At 45.4% G+C, this 19,234-nt stretch overlaps 1 protein-coding gene across 2 annotated transcripts in view; it reads left to right on the top strand.

Annotated features, from left to right (window-relative positions):
• PTDSS2 (phosphatidylserine synthase 2) overlaps positions 1-8,403 on the top strand; it is a 74,546-nt gene extending 66,143 nt beyond the window's left edge. For both annotated transcript variants that reach the window (XM_045015449.1, XM_045015448.1), the window contains 2 exons: positions 2,627-2,812; positions 5,877-8,403. In XM_045015449.1, the coding sequence (XP_044871384.1) occupies positions 2,627-2,812; positions 5,877-6,021 (331 nt within the window). In that variant the 3' untranslated portion in view covers positions 6,022-8,403. The remainder of the gene's footprint in view (positions 1-2,626; positions 2,813-5,876) is intronic.
• Positions 8,404-19,234: the final 10,831 nt, after the last annotated feature.

Raw genomic sequence — 19,234 nt, 5'->3', positions numbered from 1 at the left:
AAGGGACCATACGCCAGCTGCAGATAGCAAGAGTTCAGTGTCCTCCAGCCACTCCCCTCCCCATCACACACCACCTGCAGCAGGAGCTGTAGGAGGGAGGCATAGGAGACCATTACATCAGCCCTGCACATATTGAGCTGGGGGAGGCCCCACTGAGGGATTTATGGATGACTTCTGCTCCTTTTCCACAGCCTGGCAGAACAAGGCAGAGACTGTCCCAAAGTATTGTGGGTGGCCTCTGAACTTTGTCCTTTTTGACATACGTTTGGTGCTCCAGCTGAGCCCCAGCAAGTTAGAGGCTCTAGCGCAGATGTCATGAGCAAGCTAGAAATTCCCAAGGCAGGTCTCTCTCTTTTTTAAAAGAACTGCTGAAGGAAGCATTGTAGTCACCCTGACATGTTCATTCCCCAACTTTATGCAGCTTTCTAGTTCCTGGTCTCTGCCATGCTGCTCCCCTTCCCCTCCACCTTGCCCCAGTGGCTCTGCCACTCTGTGCAGTGCTCCCCATGGTTGTGTTTCACTTAACAGCTTGGGATGCACTCAGAATGGAAGACCATGGGAGGGCTGGGCAAAGGGAGGGAGCATGTAGGGGAGTGAACACAGAATGAAGGAGAAATCAAGTAAAAGTGTGAGAGGCTATCAGAGGAAACAGCTCTCCTATTCCTGATGAATGAAGAAGAATGCTATATTCTTTGTGTGGTTTGCCTCTGCTTCTTACCAAAGAGACAGAGTGGGACGGTGTCAAAGGTAAAATTCAGTCATCTGTATTAGGGCTTCAGAGTGAAACTTTTGTTCTGATTCTGTGTTGTGGGACACAGACAAACTTTAATTTAGAGATGGGAGCTGCTGGTAGAAGGCTTGAGGATTAGCTGGGAGGGAAGAGGAGGGTGCCTAGAAAAGTGTAGTGGTAGTGTCTGTAGCTGTCATATACCAGGGGCAATCTTTGTGTTTCATTTGTACAGTGCCTAGCAGAGTAGGGTCCTGGTCCTTGACTAGGGCGGCTGGCTCTCTGGTAATACGGATAGTAATCCCACAGTTGTTTTGAAAGCATGTGTACAGTAGAAAGAGTGAATACAGAGAATTGTTGGCTGAGCTAGGTGAAGTGTGGCCATCTGCCTTCCAAAGCCTGGTACTTGCCATAGTTTGGTTTGAATCAAATGGCTTTTTATTGTTAGATGGCTAATTTTTTATCAGGTTTTCTGAAATTTGTTCTTCATGGGCATGTAACCTGTGAGATGGGAGGTCACAAAACTCAGGCTGCCCCTGGAGCCCAAATGTCTACTCTACAGTTAAACAGCCCCTTAGCCCAAGCCCCTTCAGCCTGAGTCATAGGCCAACTGCAGGTTTTTAATTGCAGTGTAGGCATATCCTAGCAGACTTATTGCCTTGGCTTCTCCTTGTAAGTATTCAGAGGGTTTGCTTACAATCTTGAGTTTTGGTAGGGTTTAGTTTGAGTGTCACTGATTACTTCAGAGTTCACTAGCAATTCAAACATACACAGTGTTGCAATTCCCCTTTTGCTTTCCTGGCACTTCATAAGGACTAATTCAAGGGGAGATTAAATACTGAGAATGTTTATGCTTGTAGTTAGGTATGCCACCAAAAGCATTCTAGCTCCCTTGCCTCTTCCAATGTCTTATTTTCTGATATTGAGCATCTTGCTTTTCAGTCCCTTAAGAGATGGTCAGATAGGACTAATTGGGTAGCTTTTGTTTGGCAGATAATAGGGCTCAGAATATAGATCAATCACATTGTTACTTAAAGGCATTAAGTACTGTATGTAACAAAGTGTGGAATGTGGCTTAGTGTTGATAGAAGATGATCTGGTAGTCAGAGTTCCTCTGTTATAACCCTGCTTTCACTGTCGACTGTCTATGATCTTGATTTGGTCAGGTAATTGCTTTGTGCTTGTTCACAGATGTACTGAAATGGAGATACTTGCCTACCCTTACAAAGATATTGAGGATTAATTCATGTAACATGTTCTCAGAACCTCTGAAATGGGCTGTAAGGGAGAACAAAGTATTCAGCATTAGAGGGAAAATACTTTGGCATACCAATCTGTAGTACAGAGAGAGGCAACCTATGGCACGTGTGCGGAAGGCGGCACGCGAGCTGATTTTCAGTGGCACTCACACTGCCCAGGTCCTGGCCACCGGTCTGGGGGATTCTGCATTTTAATTTAATTTTAAATGGAGCTTCTTAAACTTTTTAAAAAACCTTGTTTACTTTACATATAACAATAGTTTATATATATATATATATATATATATATATATATATATACACACACACACACACACACACACACACACACACACACACACACACACACACACACACACACACTTATAGAAAGAGACCTTCTCAAAACATTAAAATGTATTCCTGGCACGCGAAACCTTTAATTAGAGTGAATAAATGAAGTCTCGGCATACCACTTCTGAAAGGTTGCCGACCACTGCTGTAGTATGTCCGTACATCCATAGTAATGGTTAAAAGTAGACATTCATGCAAGTGGGTAAAGATGAAATACGTATTCCCATCCTCTCTCTTATTTTTATAAAGGTATTTTCCATTGTACATTTGCTACTAAAATACTAATCACTTAATGTCTCTGTTTCAGGAAGTTCCATAAGAAGTTGGGTCAACAGGCCTGGCTAGTTGCTGCTATCACAGTCACAGAGTTTCTGATTGTTGTGAAGTACGACCCTTACACCCTAATGCTGTCCCTTCCTTTCTACATTACCCAGTGTTGGATACTTGGAATCATACTTGTGCTCACCTGGACGATATGGCGCTTTTTCATTCGGTAAGCAAAGGCGATAGAGCTCAGATTCCAATGGGGGGAGAGAGAGCTCAGTTGTTTGAGCATTGGCCTGCTAAACCCAGTGTTGAGAGTTCAGTCCTTGAGGGGGCCACTTAGGGATCTGGGGCAAAATCAGTACTTGGTCCTGCTAGTGAAGGCAGGGGGCTGGACTCAGTGACCCTTCAGGGGGTCCCTTCCAGTTCTAGGAGATGGGTATATCTCCATTATTATTTATTTATTATTAATGAGCACCAGTGCGCCAAGACCAGGCTTAGCCAGCCCATGTGAACAATCGCTTATTGTAGAACAAAAGACTTCCAAAGTGTATCTTTTAAAAACTCTCTATATAACTTTGAGTTTCCAGGAGGAACACATCTCACCAACAGCCTATTGAAGGTGTACAATATAAAGTCTGTGTGGGAGACAATAATATCCACAATGCTTGACTCTGTTTAGTGTAATTTAAATATAAATGTAACCAGAATCCTGACAACCAACTTATAACTACTTGTTTTAAAGAACTTAACCAGAAATCTGAAAGCTAGTCTGTGACCCTCACACATTGCTGTATACTTTTTAAGTGAAGGCCAGCTGTATACATCAGATGCTCAGTATGCCATGGCCACAGTTATCACAAGTCATTAGGGATTTTGGGTGCCCAATTTGAGACACCTTTAAAGAAGCCCAGTTTTCAGAAAGTACTGAGTTAACCCCCTCTGAAAATCCGGCCTCGTTAAGACTTTTCTCAAGTTGGGCACCAGATTCACTGGTGACTTTTGAAAACGTTGGCCTATATTTTTAGACCCTCTAGCTCTGTTTCTAAAGCTACTTTCTGACACTAGTGTCTTTTAAGGCTACATACATGCCAAACGGGAATTATTTTCAAAGCCTCATTTGAATGATCAGAGTGAAAATATTGTTTGAAATCTAAGTGATGAGACCCTCATTGTCAAAAAGCAAAAATGGCTCATGATTTTTAGGCAGCTTCATAATAATAAAGAATTATATATGGTGACCAACCACTGGAAATTTCAACCCGAAAATAATGTTGAGAAAATTGCTGAATAAGTTACTGAAAGTAGGGGATTAGTTTAAAAATACAATCTCAGTCTGGATGAAAAACTCCAGTAACTAATACCCAAGATATTTACCCAGACTGTATGTACATACATGCAACAGATGCAAAACATATTGTATATAACATAGCAGGAGTGTAGTTGTAAAGATGGTGGGTGGGAGATGTAAAATTTCCAGGATGACAAACATATATCTTTGACAATCTCAGCAGGTGCATACGCATGATCTACTGATTTTTTTTATATGCTCTTGGCCACTTGCCTAGGTGGCAGGACCCCTTTCTAAAGGTTACATCGTTCTCACTAGAGTGCAGAAGGTAACCTAAGCCGAACTGCTTGTGAGCATGATGTGCACTTCCCTGAGTATCTACCACAGTGGCAGAAATTCTCTTCTCCCTGCTAAAATATCTTAATACAGAAGAGAGAGAGAGTAGTTCATACGCACTTCTGGCAGCCAAATAGGATGCGTTACTGTGTGTGCCTGAAAACAGATTTTTTTCAACATGTTGTCTGGAGACAAATGCATGGCTCCATGGGACTAGCTCTAGTATTGTCACTTCGGAAATAAACAGTTGAAGGTGCATAACTCCAACCACCTTCCTGGTAAAGTGCTGTCAGGGGACACGAAGATGGTAACAAAGATCAAAGAGTTAAATAGACCAAGAGTGTGGAGACCAAAGGTAAATATGCGTTATAAGTAAGGCTACGTTTTAGTCACTGGTATTTTTAGTAAAAGTCATGGACAGGTCATGGGCCATAAACAAAAATTCACGGGCCCGTGACCTGTCCATTGCTTTTACTAAAAATACCACCATGACTGAAACATGGGCGGGGGCCGCAGGTGCTCTGGGGGCGCTGCGGGTGCTGACCTGGGCCCCCTGCTGGTGTTGGGGGGCGGGGGAGAGACTGTGGCAAGAGACCCCTGCTGGTGCTGGCGGGGGGAGGGTTAGGGTGGCTGGCAGGGGCTTCCTACCCTGCTCTGTGACCCTGCAGCTCCTAGGCGGTGGAGGGGCCAGGGCAGGGGCTCTGCTGCTCCTGCCACAAGCTCCAGCTGCCGCAGCTCCCATTGGCCAGGTATCACAGCCAATGGGAGCTGCAGGGGCAGGGCCTGAGGGCATGTGCAGCGTGGAGCCTCCTCTCACACACACACACCCACACCTGACACCTCTGCCGCCTAAGAGCTGCAGGGCCATGCCCGTGGGAGCTGGGAAGCCCCCCACCCCAAGGTAAGTGCCCCTGCATTCCCCAGCCCTGAGCCCCCTCCCACACACCCAAATTGCAGCCCCTGAACCAGCACCAGCCACTGCAGAAGTCACGGAGGTCATGGAAGGTCACGGAATCCACGACTTCTGTGACAGACTCACAGCCTTAGTTATAAGAAGTGTGCTGTTATCCAGGCTGAGAGTTTTCCCTAATTCTTCTTCGAGTGATTGCTCCTATGCATTCCAGTTAGGCGCGCACACCTAAATGGAATGGATAGGAGCAAAACATCTCGAAGAACAACAGTTACTACGGTGAGTAACCGACTTTTCCTGACACACATTCTAAATATGCACACTCAATTTGGACACTACTCGAGTGTGACGGCACCTCTGTGTGAAGAAATAGAAGATGTGCCTTCCTCTTCTATAATCAGTCAAAGGGTGTGGTCAAAGAAATGAGACCAACCTATGGATCAGGTCCTGCATGGCAGCTTCCCTGCTACACTTGTGCAGAATGCAGCCTGTGTTCATTATACTTCTGGGCATGGTGGTAACTATTTGTAAGTACTAGCACTAAATATAAATAAACTGTTTTCATCAACTGAATCCGTACCCTTTCTTACAGGATAAAGGAAGTCCATACAAACTTAGTGCTGTAGTAGTAATCAAAATGAGCCAAATTGTCCGCGTCATAATGACACCAGGATATATTTGTCCAATTGTTTTTATTGTAAATCTAAGCGGAAATGCTTGTTTAAGTCAATACTAACAATCTTGTTTTGTTTTTAGTGACATTACCTTGCGGTGTAAGGAGATAAGACGACAACAGCAGGAGCACAAATATGAAAAGGACAAATGCTTAAGCAATGGTGATGGACATTCTTCAGTACCAGATGAACAAAACGGGAACAAACTGAGGGAAAGAAAACTTTGAACCCGAACAACAGACTAAGGGCTAAGAGAGCAACCTGTGAATGTCAGCTTGTTTGACGTGACTCTCAACCTTATTCTACCTAGAAAACTTCCATTGTTTACCCATGTCTGAAAATCTTCTGGGGAAAGATGTCACCATGACCCCCTTCTAGTCCAAGTTGAAGAAAGACTACAATAGACAGAAGTCAGAACCTACACTACTGAAAAAGAAAGGATCTTTGCGTGTGTTTTATAAATGTCTGTTCCTTGCAAAATCAAGGATTTAGGGGAGTTTTAAATTAAATGCAAAGGGAATCCAGTGATCCTATTTCCAGTGACCCATGATATTTCAGTTTTGACACTGTTGGGTGGGCCATTAGGAACACTCATTTTATGGACTAAATATACATGGCACTGAACAATTTTGTATTTCTGCTGAAACTACCTTGAGCTGTGAAGTAATATATGTAATGTTGGTTCCATCCACATATTAGCAGAAGTTCAGGGACAGAACTGCAGCAAGATAAACTTAGTGAAGTGACTGGAGCGTATGAACAAGTTGCATCGCTTGCACAGCATATAATACAGTACACAATTGTTACATCCCCTGCAATGCTGGGGTTTGCTGCCTTTCTCAAAGCTGACTTACATTACCATGGTGCAACCTCTGACTGTTTCATACTACATCATAGCACTGATTATACAGAAAACCTCTCCTTTTGGTTCATTTTTATCCAGGTCATCTCTCAACATAATCGAAGTTTAGATCAGAACGTTAACCTCCATTGCCTAATGGAGCAAAGTGTATTACAAACAGAAAACTGGTAGCTAATTCCATCAAGGTCTTAAGTTATTTGCCTTATACTTAAAGCATTATTTTTCTTTGCTTGCCAAGACAGCTGCATTCTTTGCTTCCGCTTTGAAGGCAGGTAAAGTTCTGCCATCCTTCAAAGTTGTCCTATTCCTCCCAGTGCTAGGTCTGAGCTTTTAGCAACCGTAAACCAACTGGAAAATGTGCATTCTGCCGGCCACTTGCACAATAACCAGACACTAAACACTTTGCTGTCCTAGCTGATGAAAGAATAGGATTGACTTGATCACTTGTGGCCCTTTCCTGAGTGATGAGAGAGAACCTGCTGTCCAAGCTAGCTGGCATTCTTGCCAGTGTCTCAGTGTCTCATAACATTGAAAAACTGACATTTTTAATGTCACTGCTCCTAAAACGTAGTGGCCGCAGTAGAACATCAACTTTTCCCATATTGTCCTAGATGCAGGCCCTTGTACTGTAACAAACAGAGAACTTTAACCAACATAACTTTTCTAAAAATACAGCAGTCTTATCTGGCTATTAATCACATTATACACTGCTTTTGAGAGAAGCTTATTTATACAAAAGAAAATAATATAAATACGAAAACAGAGTAAAAGCTCAGAATTTCCAAACAGCTTTACCCCAAACTTTCAACAGGAGCTGGACACTCACAAGCCAAAGCTGCTGGCTGCAGCAAAGCACAAATCTTTGACCCATTTTGGGCTCATACTTGAATGGTAAGCAAAATCCATGTCTCTCCCGTGTTGATAGTGACACAGATACTTTTAAACAATGCGCAACAGAGTAGAATTTAATTAAAAATTCTACAGTATGAGTGCACCTAAAAAGCTCAACAAATGAAGCAGAGTTTCAGGGCAAAGGAGGCAGGGTCGATGGAGTATGGTGGCTGCCCTTCATGATGATGATCAGTAAATTGAGGGGAGGTTGATCAGTCTGAGGGGTCATATGAGGCTTCTTCCTTGATTGTGCATAATGTACTATTGTGAGCCATTAAACGGCTGCTGTTAAACTTTAGGATTTATCTGCTGTAACGTGGTGAATGCTATGGTTGTGTAACTAGATGTTAACAAACTCTCTTAAATGGGCAGAGGCTGAGTTGAGCAAATCATTCATTTTTAAGCCTTTTTTCCACCCCCAAGTATTAATTTTACACATTCACATTGATTCATACCAGTCTTATCAACTATTGACTGACTGTTAGTAGGTAGTACTAGTGTACATGTGCTAATGTGATCCCAGAAACGCTCAGATGTGTATCTTTTCATTCACTGTGCTAGTTCACACCATTGTCCTTTTTCTGACTTGTCTTTGGGTGCGTAATCATTCCCATTTTGGCTTTGTGATTCTGGCAGGTGGAATGGGGAGAACTTGGCATTTACTCTTTTTTTCCCTGAGGACTCTGATATGCAAATTTGAAGGAATTATGGGAAATGTCCATTTCCTAATTCTGAAGCTGGTGTACTAGACAAAACACTAATTTGTGTCTCTCTACGTTCACTTCAACATGGAGTTTTTAAAGTTACAGGCTGGATAACTGAACAAATAAAATATTTGCTGGTGTATTCTTGGGTACAACCTGTCTGTGTGGTTTACTTTCACACTGCCTATGGTAGGTATGGCGTTGCATGGCTAATAGGACATCTTGTGCATTCCTGTGAGCAGAAAGCACCTCTGTATTGCCACTGCATGTAACGGGATTTTGGACAAGTGGCCCTTAGTGTAACAAATTTGTCCAGATGTCCATGGCCACACTTCCATGTGGCAGTCCCCACCCCTTCCCTGAAAGGTAACTAACTTTGAATGAAATGGCTCTGAATTAAAAGATCTTAATCGTAAAGTGAAACAACTTGGGTTATTCTAAACTTACTAAAATTGTCATGTTCTTACTGCTTCCCTTGTGGGGATGTTTTGCATTGCTGGTGAGCTCTGGCCATTGAAGTCTAACTTGTTTTTAGGATTCCCTTATAAAGTATGCTTCCATGCAGCACTGTCTAAGGGCTGTGCCCTAGAAGCATGCAAGATTTCAAAGGAGCTGGTATGTGGAGAGGAGGAGAGCTGCTAGGCCCTACTGAGAAGTCCACTAAAGGTAAGTGGGACATGAAGTAAGGAAGGTTGTTTGCCCCTATGAAGATATGAAGGGAAAGTGTCAACCACCTCCTGCCTTGTACATCCCTGTCTTATCCCATATCGTCTCACCATAGTCTGATGGTCCCTTGTACAACTCTGTTAGCTTTCTGAGAATCTGTGTACAGTGGAGTCGCTTCATAGGCGCATTTAACTTACATGATTTTAACTATACACATTCGGCAAAACAAAAAAAAAGAAAAATAACAATTTAAATACTGTACCTGTAGTGCAGGCGATTCCACCTGCCATTCCACTCAATGAGCATCTGACTATATGCGATTTTCGCCTTACGCACTGACTTCAGAACCTAACCCCTGCGTAAGATGCGACTCCCCTGTATGTGTTTTTCCTGGTCTAATCCTGCGCTGAGATTTGTCCTGGAAATTAGGTATGTAGGATAAGCTGCTGTCTGCAGAAGGGAAAGAATGCAGGGTAAATAACAGCAAGGTTGGGTGGGTGCGAAAAACATGTTCAGCCCATATTAGTGTTACTGAATGAGGTGCCAGCTGGGAGGTGATGACTACCTGGCAGTACTGCCAAGACTTTCCCATTCAAAACTCTTGCCTTGGAAGTGTGCCGGCAGGGGAAAACCCTGGTTGGGGTGCCACTTTTCACTCTTAAATTCTAACCTGGTTCAGATATTAATCTAGACACCTTATAACTGAATGTGCTCTTGTAAATATCTGCTTGTTGGGCATTAGCTGAGAGGTTCATTGGTATGCACTGCCTCCCCATCAATGCGGAGTTGAGGCCTGATCACCAGAAACCTACAAATGAAATCTTTTTTTCTCCGGCTCTCTTCTCCAATTTAAGATATCTTATTAAACTTGAATAATGAATGCATCGCTAACTACAGTGCCATTCCGTCTCCTAGTGCCCCAGCCATTCTTGGGTTGGCATAGGCACGCTGCCAGTTTAATCTTTTCAAGCTGCTTAAACCTCCAAGGATACTGATGTAAAGACAAGGTAATGTGTAGTAACAACACATAGATGCTTTTTGCCCCTGAATTCCTGCTTTAGTGAAGCTTTCATTAAAATACAGTCTCTGAAAAATTAATTGTAGTTTATGCACCATGCTGAAAGCGTAATTTGTAGCTTAGTGCCCAGCCAGGGGTGTGTGGGAAAACAGGTTTGTGCCCTAAAGAGTTTGCAATCTAGATAGACATGTGGAGATAATGGGGCAGGAGGATTTAAATAACTGACACCACCATTCCTGGTCTATTAGTGAACTTAACTGGCAAGAGGTTTCATAGCGTGCCTCATCTCTCATTTGTACATTACAAACTTGGGGCTACCAACCCATGTGTAAAATGAGCTAGGGCTTTCCCTTCTCTTTGAGGCATTGTTCTTTTAGTTTAAACCTACCTGCTGCTTTGGCACTTCTATTCTGGTTAATTTCAGCCCAGGAGGAGTGCTTGTGTCTTAAGCTTTTGGTTTATTCCCTAAGCCTGTCTACGGTGCGTCATGCTGCATCCAGATGAGTGATCATCCTGGCTACACAGTGAGGGGAGGTAAAGAAATCGCCTTTCACCACAGATTTAGACAAGGTCATACGAGAAGCAACCCCACTCCTATGCTGTGGGGAGGGATTAGAGGAAAGAGCTTGCACTTGTTGTACCTTTATTCAAAGATCTCATCACTCCTTCCTCACAGAGGTCTTGCTAAGTAATTCATCTGCCTCCCACCCCCTTAAGGGTGAGGTAAAATAAGGTGTTGAGAGATGAAGTCAGCTGCCACTGAGAACAGATGCCCTGTCTTAGCTCTGCCCACTAGCGGCAGGATTCCGAAGGATTGCCATTTAGACACTACTGTGTGGGGCTTCTTTTTGCTCTGAGCCATTAGGGTGGTCCTAGAACGTTGTATCTTGTAAGATGCTGAGGACATCCAGGAAGAGGGAAGGCAACTCCCATAAGAGAGTGCACTTCGCAAAATTCCATCTTCACCCCACCCCTTTGTTTGGCCTCCATGCACCTTCTCCAAGGCGCAGTCCACTCTGACTCAGCTCCAGTTTGAGCTTTCAAATCTGATCCCTACTTAATAGGTCAAGGAGAAGCGGGCTAGGAAAGAGCTTCCAGAGGGGCAGGGTGGATTCAGGGTGAAGATCTTGGAAGTGTAATACCTGTACAATACACCCTCCCCTCTAGGACTTTTGAGGAGGTGAGTAAACAAGGATTAATTCTAGTAAGAAACTTCTTCCTCCCCTCCTAAAAGAGAAGGTTGCCTGGGGGAGACCTGTGCTCAGTTTCCACTCAGTCTCTCACTCCAGCCTGCTTGACTGGTGGAAGTGGGCTGAAGGTAATAGGACAGGAAGGGATGCATTCAGTCATTCAACGGTTTTCTCTTTGGTCTGTTTAAAGAGCAAATGTGACTCCTCAGAGTGCAAGGAGGCTGCTGGCTGTGCTACAGCAGCTGGAACATGCAGGGAAGAGATCATACAGGGCTCCGAGTCATCAGGCCCAGAGTGCAAATATGCTACCTACATCCAGTCCAGCTGTGATTCTTCCCCTTCCTGTCCCCAGGCGTTGCTGTGGTTCCCTAGCCTCAAACACAGAACTCCTTCCCTTGTATCCTTGGGCCTGTGCAGCTTCTCTTTAGAGAGTCCCATTCTGTTTTGTATAAGAGTTGTTATTCCTGTGATCTGCTGTTGCATAACAGGCTTGCTTTTCCCAGTGCTAGCCCCAGCATTTCCTCTGAAGTAGCAGGGCCAAGGCAGATATTTTGGTCCACATACCTGCTGGCTAGATCCTACATCGGCCAATTTTTCAAGTGCTGAACACCTTCAATGGGCCCAGATCTTCAAAACAGCTCAGCATTCAGCCGTTCTCATTGTACATTGAGAACAGGCTCTGGGCTCCTACAAGCTCTAGTCCACACCCTTAAACATGCCCAGACTCATAGTCTGGTTTCCTTTCTTGTTTGTTTCCCCTGTGATCTGAGTGTGGGGGAAAGGAACTGAACTGACAGACTAGGAGCCTGAAGCTGCCTAAGTAGCCAAAGAACAGTTGCAACCAAAGGAACCATCTGTGCAATATTCCCCCCTCCCCCCACAATGTGGCCATGTCTGTGTCAAGCTACAGTGGCCACCTTTTGGGGGGAAGCTAATTCTCTGTAGTGTGAGATTGCTAACCAGGGTGCCAGTAGCAGTGGATGGGGTATTTGATATATAGACATCTGTCCACTGGGAACTGAACTGAGGCCACCCAGATCACTTCACCCAGGCCACTGAACAGCTATCAGATGATTCGTTTAATTAACTGGTGACATCCTCTGGATGCATCACACGGAGAGGCTTGCCGGGCGGATTGGCAATTATGTTACAGGCTGAATAACAGAGTTGACATTTCTGTCACGCAGGGCCGTCTGCAAGACAATAAGTGACCTAAAAGTCAACTCTGGTGCTACCCAAATGTAATTAAAACCACAGGAAATCATCAGCACCCGAACCTCTTTCCGGATGTTGTCAGGTCTCTTGTGCTCATCTGTTAATTTTTCTATTAAATATTTTGCTTAGTTCTGGTATCAACCCGAAGCTTCATCATCATGGTATCTCAGGCCTTCCCTAAACCCAGTCTGTGTTATAATCCCTAGCTTTTATAGTCTTCCTCAGCAGTCGAGCTCAGTGATTTTCAGCATCATTATCCCCATTTTACAGGTGGGGAAAGGGAAAGGAGTGCCTTGCTCAAGGTCACCCAACAAGCTAAGCCTGAATGCCAGTCCACTGCCTCCCTAAACTGCTTTAAACTAGGGCAAATGCCTTTGTATCAGTTTAAATCTATTCTATTGATTTAACTTGCATCTGTGAATGTACTAACACAAGGTAAACTGCTATAAGCCAGGTTCAACCCAACTAGAGCAGTGTCTCTACAGTGCTCCACTTTAACCAACTCTGTTTAAAATAACACCTTTCATTAAACCAGTACAACTCTGGGTGAAAACCACCGCTTCCCCGTACTTATGCAACTTTGGTCAACTTTTTTAAAGAGACAATCTTCAGTGATACCTTTTGGTTCTGTGTCTGTACAGTCCAGTGGGGTCCTGGTCTCTGACGAGGGCACCTAGGAATTACAATAATCCAAATAAACAGCTTGGGCTCCTGGCTGTTACAATAATACAAATACAGGATACTATCAGAAGAGGAGCAGTTGTTAGAAATGCTATATTGAGGAGTAACTTTTCTAAGAGACTATAAAACTAGCTTGAAGAGTGAAAATCTGTCCAGCTGTGGCTGTAGATCAGTGCTCTCACCCACAAGAGGGTGCTAGTGTAACAGGAGTGAGGAGGCTCTGAGTAGCACCGTAAAGGACCCTTTTCAGCAAGTGTAAAGTCAAAAGCACTAGTGCAGGGGTCAGCAACCTTTCAGAAGTGGTGTGCCGAGTCTTCATTTATTCACTCTGATTTAATGTTTCGCATGCCAGTAATACATTTTAAAGTTTTTAGAAGATCTCTTTCTATGAGTCAATCATATCTAACTAAACTATTGTTGTATGTAAAGTAAATAAGGTTTTTAAAACATTTAAGAAGCTTCATTTAAAATTAAATTACAATGCAGAGCCCCCCGGACCGGTGGCCAGGACCCAGGCAGTGTGAGTGCCACTGAAAATCAGCTCGCGTGCCACCTTCGGCACACATGCCATAGGTTGCCAACTCCTGCACTAATGTAAGATCTGTTCATTATACAAATTAGGTTTTGAATCAGTTGTACATAATGAGACCAGATCCACAGGCTGCACAGTCTGGCCCATGAATTAGCCTGTAGGTCCTAGGGAGCTTCATTTATTTAGAGCATGCCCTGGGATCTGCTGAAATCCAGAGCCTAAAATCAGCCCTGAAGCCAGGCTCCGTTAGGAGAATGTAGAGGATAAATTGCTACAAATAATTTATTAGGTGAATTTAGCCTCCTGCCTGTGCAATGTCCCTGCGGATATTGTGATTCCCTTCCATTTATTAGATACACTTCTCTGAATTCTACCCCCCCCCCCCACCGCCGGCCATGGATTGGTTGCAAATTGTTTGCTGTGACTATGTGAAGCTAAGTGTGTGTGTTTTGGGGGGGGGGGGGAATTGGTTGTGAGTGGTCACATAGTATCATTTCTGTACCCTCTCCCCTAACTGGCTGCCCATAACTCCTATAATGGGGAGGGTGGATTGACAAAGTCTCCCGGGGGCTCCCTCTGAATCTCTCAGGGAATGAGCAAGTTAGGGGAAAGCAGCAGAGAGATAGTGGTAGGGAATCCTAGAAATCCTTAGACATCTCTTTCTGGTCACGCAGGCATCATGCCCAAACCTGGACTAACGCACACTCAGGCCTAGTGCAGGGGTTTCAAACTACGGCACCGCGACCCCCTTCTGACAACAAAAATTACTACACAACCCCAGGAGGGGGGACTGATGCCTGAGCCCTGCCAACACAGGCAGGGGGGCCAAAGCCTAAGCCCCACCTCTCCAGGTGGGGATGGGGAGGGGGCAGTCACTGGAGTCACGCCAACCAAGGCCGAAGCTCTCTGGCTTCAGCCCCGGCCCTGGGCGGTGGGGCTCTGGCTTCAGCGTTGGCCCCAAGCCCCGGCAAGTTTAACAGCAGCCCTGATGACCCATTAAAACAGGGTCATGACCCACTTTGGGGTCCCAACCCACAGTTTGAGAACTGCTGGCCTAGAGGCACATACAGGGCTCCCTGTAGCCCTGGCCCTGCTCCCCCCCACCCCATACTTGGAGTCGTGGTGACGAGGGGGCTACTCCTGCCCAGAGGAGATGGGGCAGCAAATCATCTGTCTTCTCTCTTTCCTCCCTCCGTACATTCCAGCTGCTGGAGTACTAGTGGGGTGGGCCCACTACACACTTCTGCCTCACAGAGAGTCCTCCTCTGGAATGGTGTTGGCATCTGCCCCCCTCTCCCCAGATGTAGGGCTGCCAAGGGTCATGCACTCAGGAGCCCTGTCGCACCTGTCTGCATCTCAGCAGCATCCTTCTCTATCCAGTTGTCCTCTGACCTCTAGAGGCTGCTCTGGCGCCTGCTGAGTGCAGGAGGGGGAGGGGAAATTGATGGTAGAATATCTTGAAAACCTGGCCAAAAATCCTAAAAGCGGCCCCTGGGCTGGTCTTGGTGCTGCACTGCTAGCTGCAGTGTTTGCTGCAGGGATGTTATGCAATCGCAGCTGGGATGTGCTGTAGACTAACCTGAGCCCCCCACTCCCCACCACGCCAAGCTGGGGAATGTGCTGGTGTAGCACACAACAGTTTGACATGCCCAGACCAAATATTCTGAGGGGCAGTTTCCCCACCGCCAGCACGGTATCGGTTGTGATTTTTCCCTTCCCTGCTAGGACAGTACAGCTGGGCGCATGGCGCAGAGGCAAGCTGGATGTGCAGGCAGATGGGGTTGGGAAAATAAGACCAACAAACAGCCAATGCTGCTAAACCTGTGGCTGCAGGAGGCCCCCAGGGCCAACAATCATGGACTGTCAATCAGCAGGGTGATGTTTACTGCTCCTGCTCCAGTGCCATGTAGCCTTTCAGATGGGGCAGCTCATATGGCCTGAGAGCCGTGTGGGAGTAATAACTTGAACCCCCTGGGAAATCAGCGTGTCCCCATTTGATTGGCTGCTACCCCTAGTGATCCTCCTTTATTGGTGACTGTAAATGGGAATCCTGGTTGGTGCATAGAGCAGAATTCCCATTGCCCCATTCTCCTAACTCCCTTTGCAGACAGGCACACCAGTTCCGGACTCTCTCCCCTGCTCTGGATAACTGAACACAGGAACCTCAGAAACGCCCTGGCAGGAGAAGTTGGGAGAAGGCTATGGAGTGAATCGTAGATCTCACTGCCAACTGGGTGGTTCCTCAGGAGGCCCAAATTTGACTGACCTGGCTATGCCATTCAGTGTCTTGCACTGAGTGTGTGCCTGGCATGTGTGTGTCACCCCGTGAGCACATAGTGGGGCAGCATTAAAGCTTCTCCAGCACTCCTTTGAGGTGACTCGCGTTTTGGGGAGAACACAGTAAAAATGTTCATTTCCTTTCCCTTTGATGTGAGGGAAATTAAATGGTTTTTGTTTGAATCTGCTCAAAATTATCTTTTGATTGATTCTGTTGAAAAACAGGAAAACGCTGCAAGGAAAAATTCAAATGAAATGCAGCATTTTGTGTCACTTGGAGATATTGGTGGGAAATGATTCCCACACTTCAACCAGCCCCTAATGAAACTGACAGCAGAGTGAGAGGGGCTTATTTCAGCTGAACTTAAACTTGTTTCTAATCATAAGAGAGTAAGAATGGCCATAGTGGGTCAGAACTATGCTGCATCTAGCTCAGTGTCCTGTCTCTGACAGTGGCCACTGCTAGAGGCCTCAGAGGGAATGAACAGAACCAGGCAACTTCAAGTGATCCAGCCCCTGTCCTCCAGGCCCAGCTTCCTGCAGTTGAATCAGCTTAAGCTAAGTTGACAGTAGCTGGGTTTGTAGCTGTTTAAGAGGATCCATGCAGCCTTTTGCACTGCTTTAACTAAAGCCATTTTAAATCACACCATTAGTGAAACGAGCACAACTCTGAGTATGGACCAGCCCTGCATTAAATGATCAAAGAAGTAAAGCTACTGTGCTGTCAGCAACAGGTGAGAGAGGGGATGATGGGAACTGGCGGGTGGCTCAGGGTGTTACCACTACCCACCCAGCAAGAGCTGAGGGTGAGCAGCATGGCTGGAGTAATAATAATAATATCTCGTTCTTGTATAGCACTGGTCATCAGAAGATCTCATAGCGCTTGACGTTTTCCAGATGGGAAAACAGGTACAGAGCAGTGACTTACCCAAGGTCACCCAGCAGCAAAGTATGGAATAGAATCTGGGTCTTCTACGGCGCAGTCTAGGGCTCTGTCCCCAAGGCTACACTGCCTCGTAGCTGATCAGGGAGTACTAAGGGAGAGATGGGGAGCCAAAGGGAAAAGCTGTGGGGTAGCGGTTGGTGACAGAGCAGCAGAGCTGAGGGAATCAGAAGAAGCTACTGGGGACAAGAGGCAGATGAGAGCTAGATGGGCCAGGGGAGTCTATGGGTGAGCAGTGAGAGTTGGTGCCAAGCTGGCTGGCTGTGGGAGGAGCTCAGAGAGGGTGCTCAATGGCTGGCAGCAGCTGAACGCTGCACAGGCACTAGTGTTTGTACACGTGTGAGGCACCCAAAGAGTCGTGCCCTTCAGCTTGCCAATTCCAGACCCATTCTGCTCTGGAGAGGATTTGAAAATGCTGCCAAGGTGAGAGTTTGCGGGCTATTTCCATGGAGCTCTTGTGCCTGGAGGAACATTGCTCTGAAACGTAATGATTTCTTCTGTGCTGGGAGAGGCTGTATCCTCTATCAGCCCAAGATTAGATCCGGTGCCAGAAGCACTTGCACGGGGGCGGTGCAGGGAGTGCTGCTTCTGCAATTAGATGATCATTTGCTTTCATTTCCTTGGGATGTTTTACGAGGAATCGGTAGGAGAGATGACGCTTCTCATCCTGGGCAGTTTGATTAGTCAGGAAAATAGAAGCCAAATTCCAAGAGCTGGAGGAAGCTGGGCATGGAAGGGGATTAGACACAGCTGTGATAGATTTGCCATCACAGTGTCACTGCAGGTCTGTAGTGTATGAATACTAGTGGCAGCAATACTCTGCACGACACACAGTCCTGGCATAAGCAGCATAAGACGCATACAGGCAGGAGACCTCTCTGTATTCTTTGATCTCTGCATTTAGCAAGATACTTGCACTTTTCATGTGCCTGGGTCTAATGGCCATGCTCAAGTTCTAGAGGCCAGTAGTGGCCAAAAGCCACTTTTATTACAGTGGGCAAACCTGAACATTGTCATTTTCTGGGGTTTGGGTCCTTAACGTGGCAACCTTTCATCTTCCCATCAAGTAGCTTTTTAATGGAATTTCCTGGTTTTTAAAAAAAACAAACAGGAAACATGAATTCCATAATCCTAAAGTATTGGTCCAGAGCCCCCCTGAATGCTCTGTGCCACACAGGCTGGGCTGAGAGTACTGGAAGAGCTGCTGAGGCTACGAGCTACATTGCAAGACTCCCATTGATTCCAGTGGGGTTTGGATTAGACCCTAGGTCCACCCTTTCACCCAGTTACTCACCATGCATGAACTATGATTTTCAGACCCTCATGGCCTGAGTGGAACCGGATCAATATTGGCTGGAACACACACACTCTTCCCCTCGCTGAATGCTGTTTTCCTGACTTTCTCTGTGGCCTTGGGTGAGTTGCTTAAGTTTTCTGTACCTCAGTTTTTCCTTCTGCTAACCAGGACTATTGATAATAAAGTGCTGCATTGTGCCTCTGGGTTAGCTCCATGCCAAGCCTGAATCTTGGATATAAAGAGCTTAAGAGCCTTTGTTCTAATGATGGTGTTTGTTTCCCCACATACTTTATCCAAGTTAGAAATCATTTCAGTGCAGGTTTAAGACTCTGAGTAAACTTTACAGGCCTTGCTTATCAGCAAGAAAACATATAATTGGGTGAAATAATGGGCTTCGTGCAAGCAAGGGGATGGAAGTCTTGGGAACGTACTTCTTTATATGTTTTCAGTAGCAATGGGGCAGAGCAGCAGTTTGGACCCAGATCTAGGAGGAGGGATGGTCCAGCCACTAATTTAGGATTTGGGAGTCCTGGATTCAAGTCCCTGCTTTGCCACAGATGTCCTGGGTGACCTTCTGTGAGTCACTACAAAAAATAGCAAAGAATCCTGTGGCACCTTATAGACTAACAGAGGTTTTGCAGCATGAGCTTTCGTGGGTGAATACCCACTTCTTCGGATGCAAGTGGGTATTCACCCACGAAAGCTCATGCTGCAAAACGTCTGTTAGTCTATAAGGTGCCACAGGATTCTTTGCTGCTTCTACAGAACCAGACTAACACGGCTACCCCTCTGATACTACAAAAAATGTGGAAGCTAGTTAAATGGAAATTAAAAGAAAGAGTCACAAGGGTAAAATGCCTGCAAGTGACATGGAAACTATTTAAAACCACCATAAAAGAGGCTCAAACTATATATCGATATATAGTTTGAGCATCTCTCTCTATATATCCCAAATAGAGGGGAAAAAAGGACCAAAAATGCCACCGTGGCTAAACAGCAGATTAAAAGAGGCATTTAGGCAAAAAGGCATCCTTTAAAAATTGGAAGTCAAATCCTGCTCAGGAAAATAGAAAGGAGCATGAACTCTGGCAAGTCAAATGCAAAAGGATAAAAAAGGCCAAAAAAGAATTTGAAGAGCAGCTAGCAAAAGACACACAAGCTAAC

The sequence above is a fragment of the Mauremys mutica genome, chromosome 4, assembly GCF_020497125.1.
Source record: "Mauremys mutica isolate MM-2020 ecotype Southern chromosome 4, ASM2049712v1, whole genome shotgun sequence".
Lineage (NCBI taxonomy): Eukaryota > Metazoa > Chordata > Testudines > Geoemydidae > Mauremys > Mauremys mutica.
Note: the sequence above shows the minus strand (reverse complement) of the source record. Positions and strands in the feature narration are given on the sequence as shown.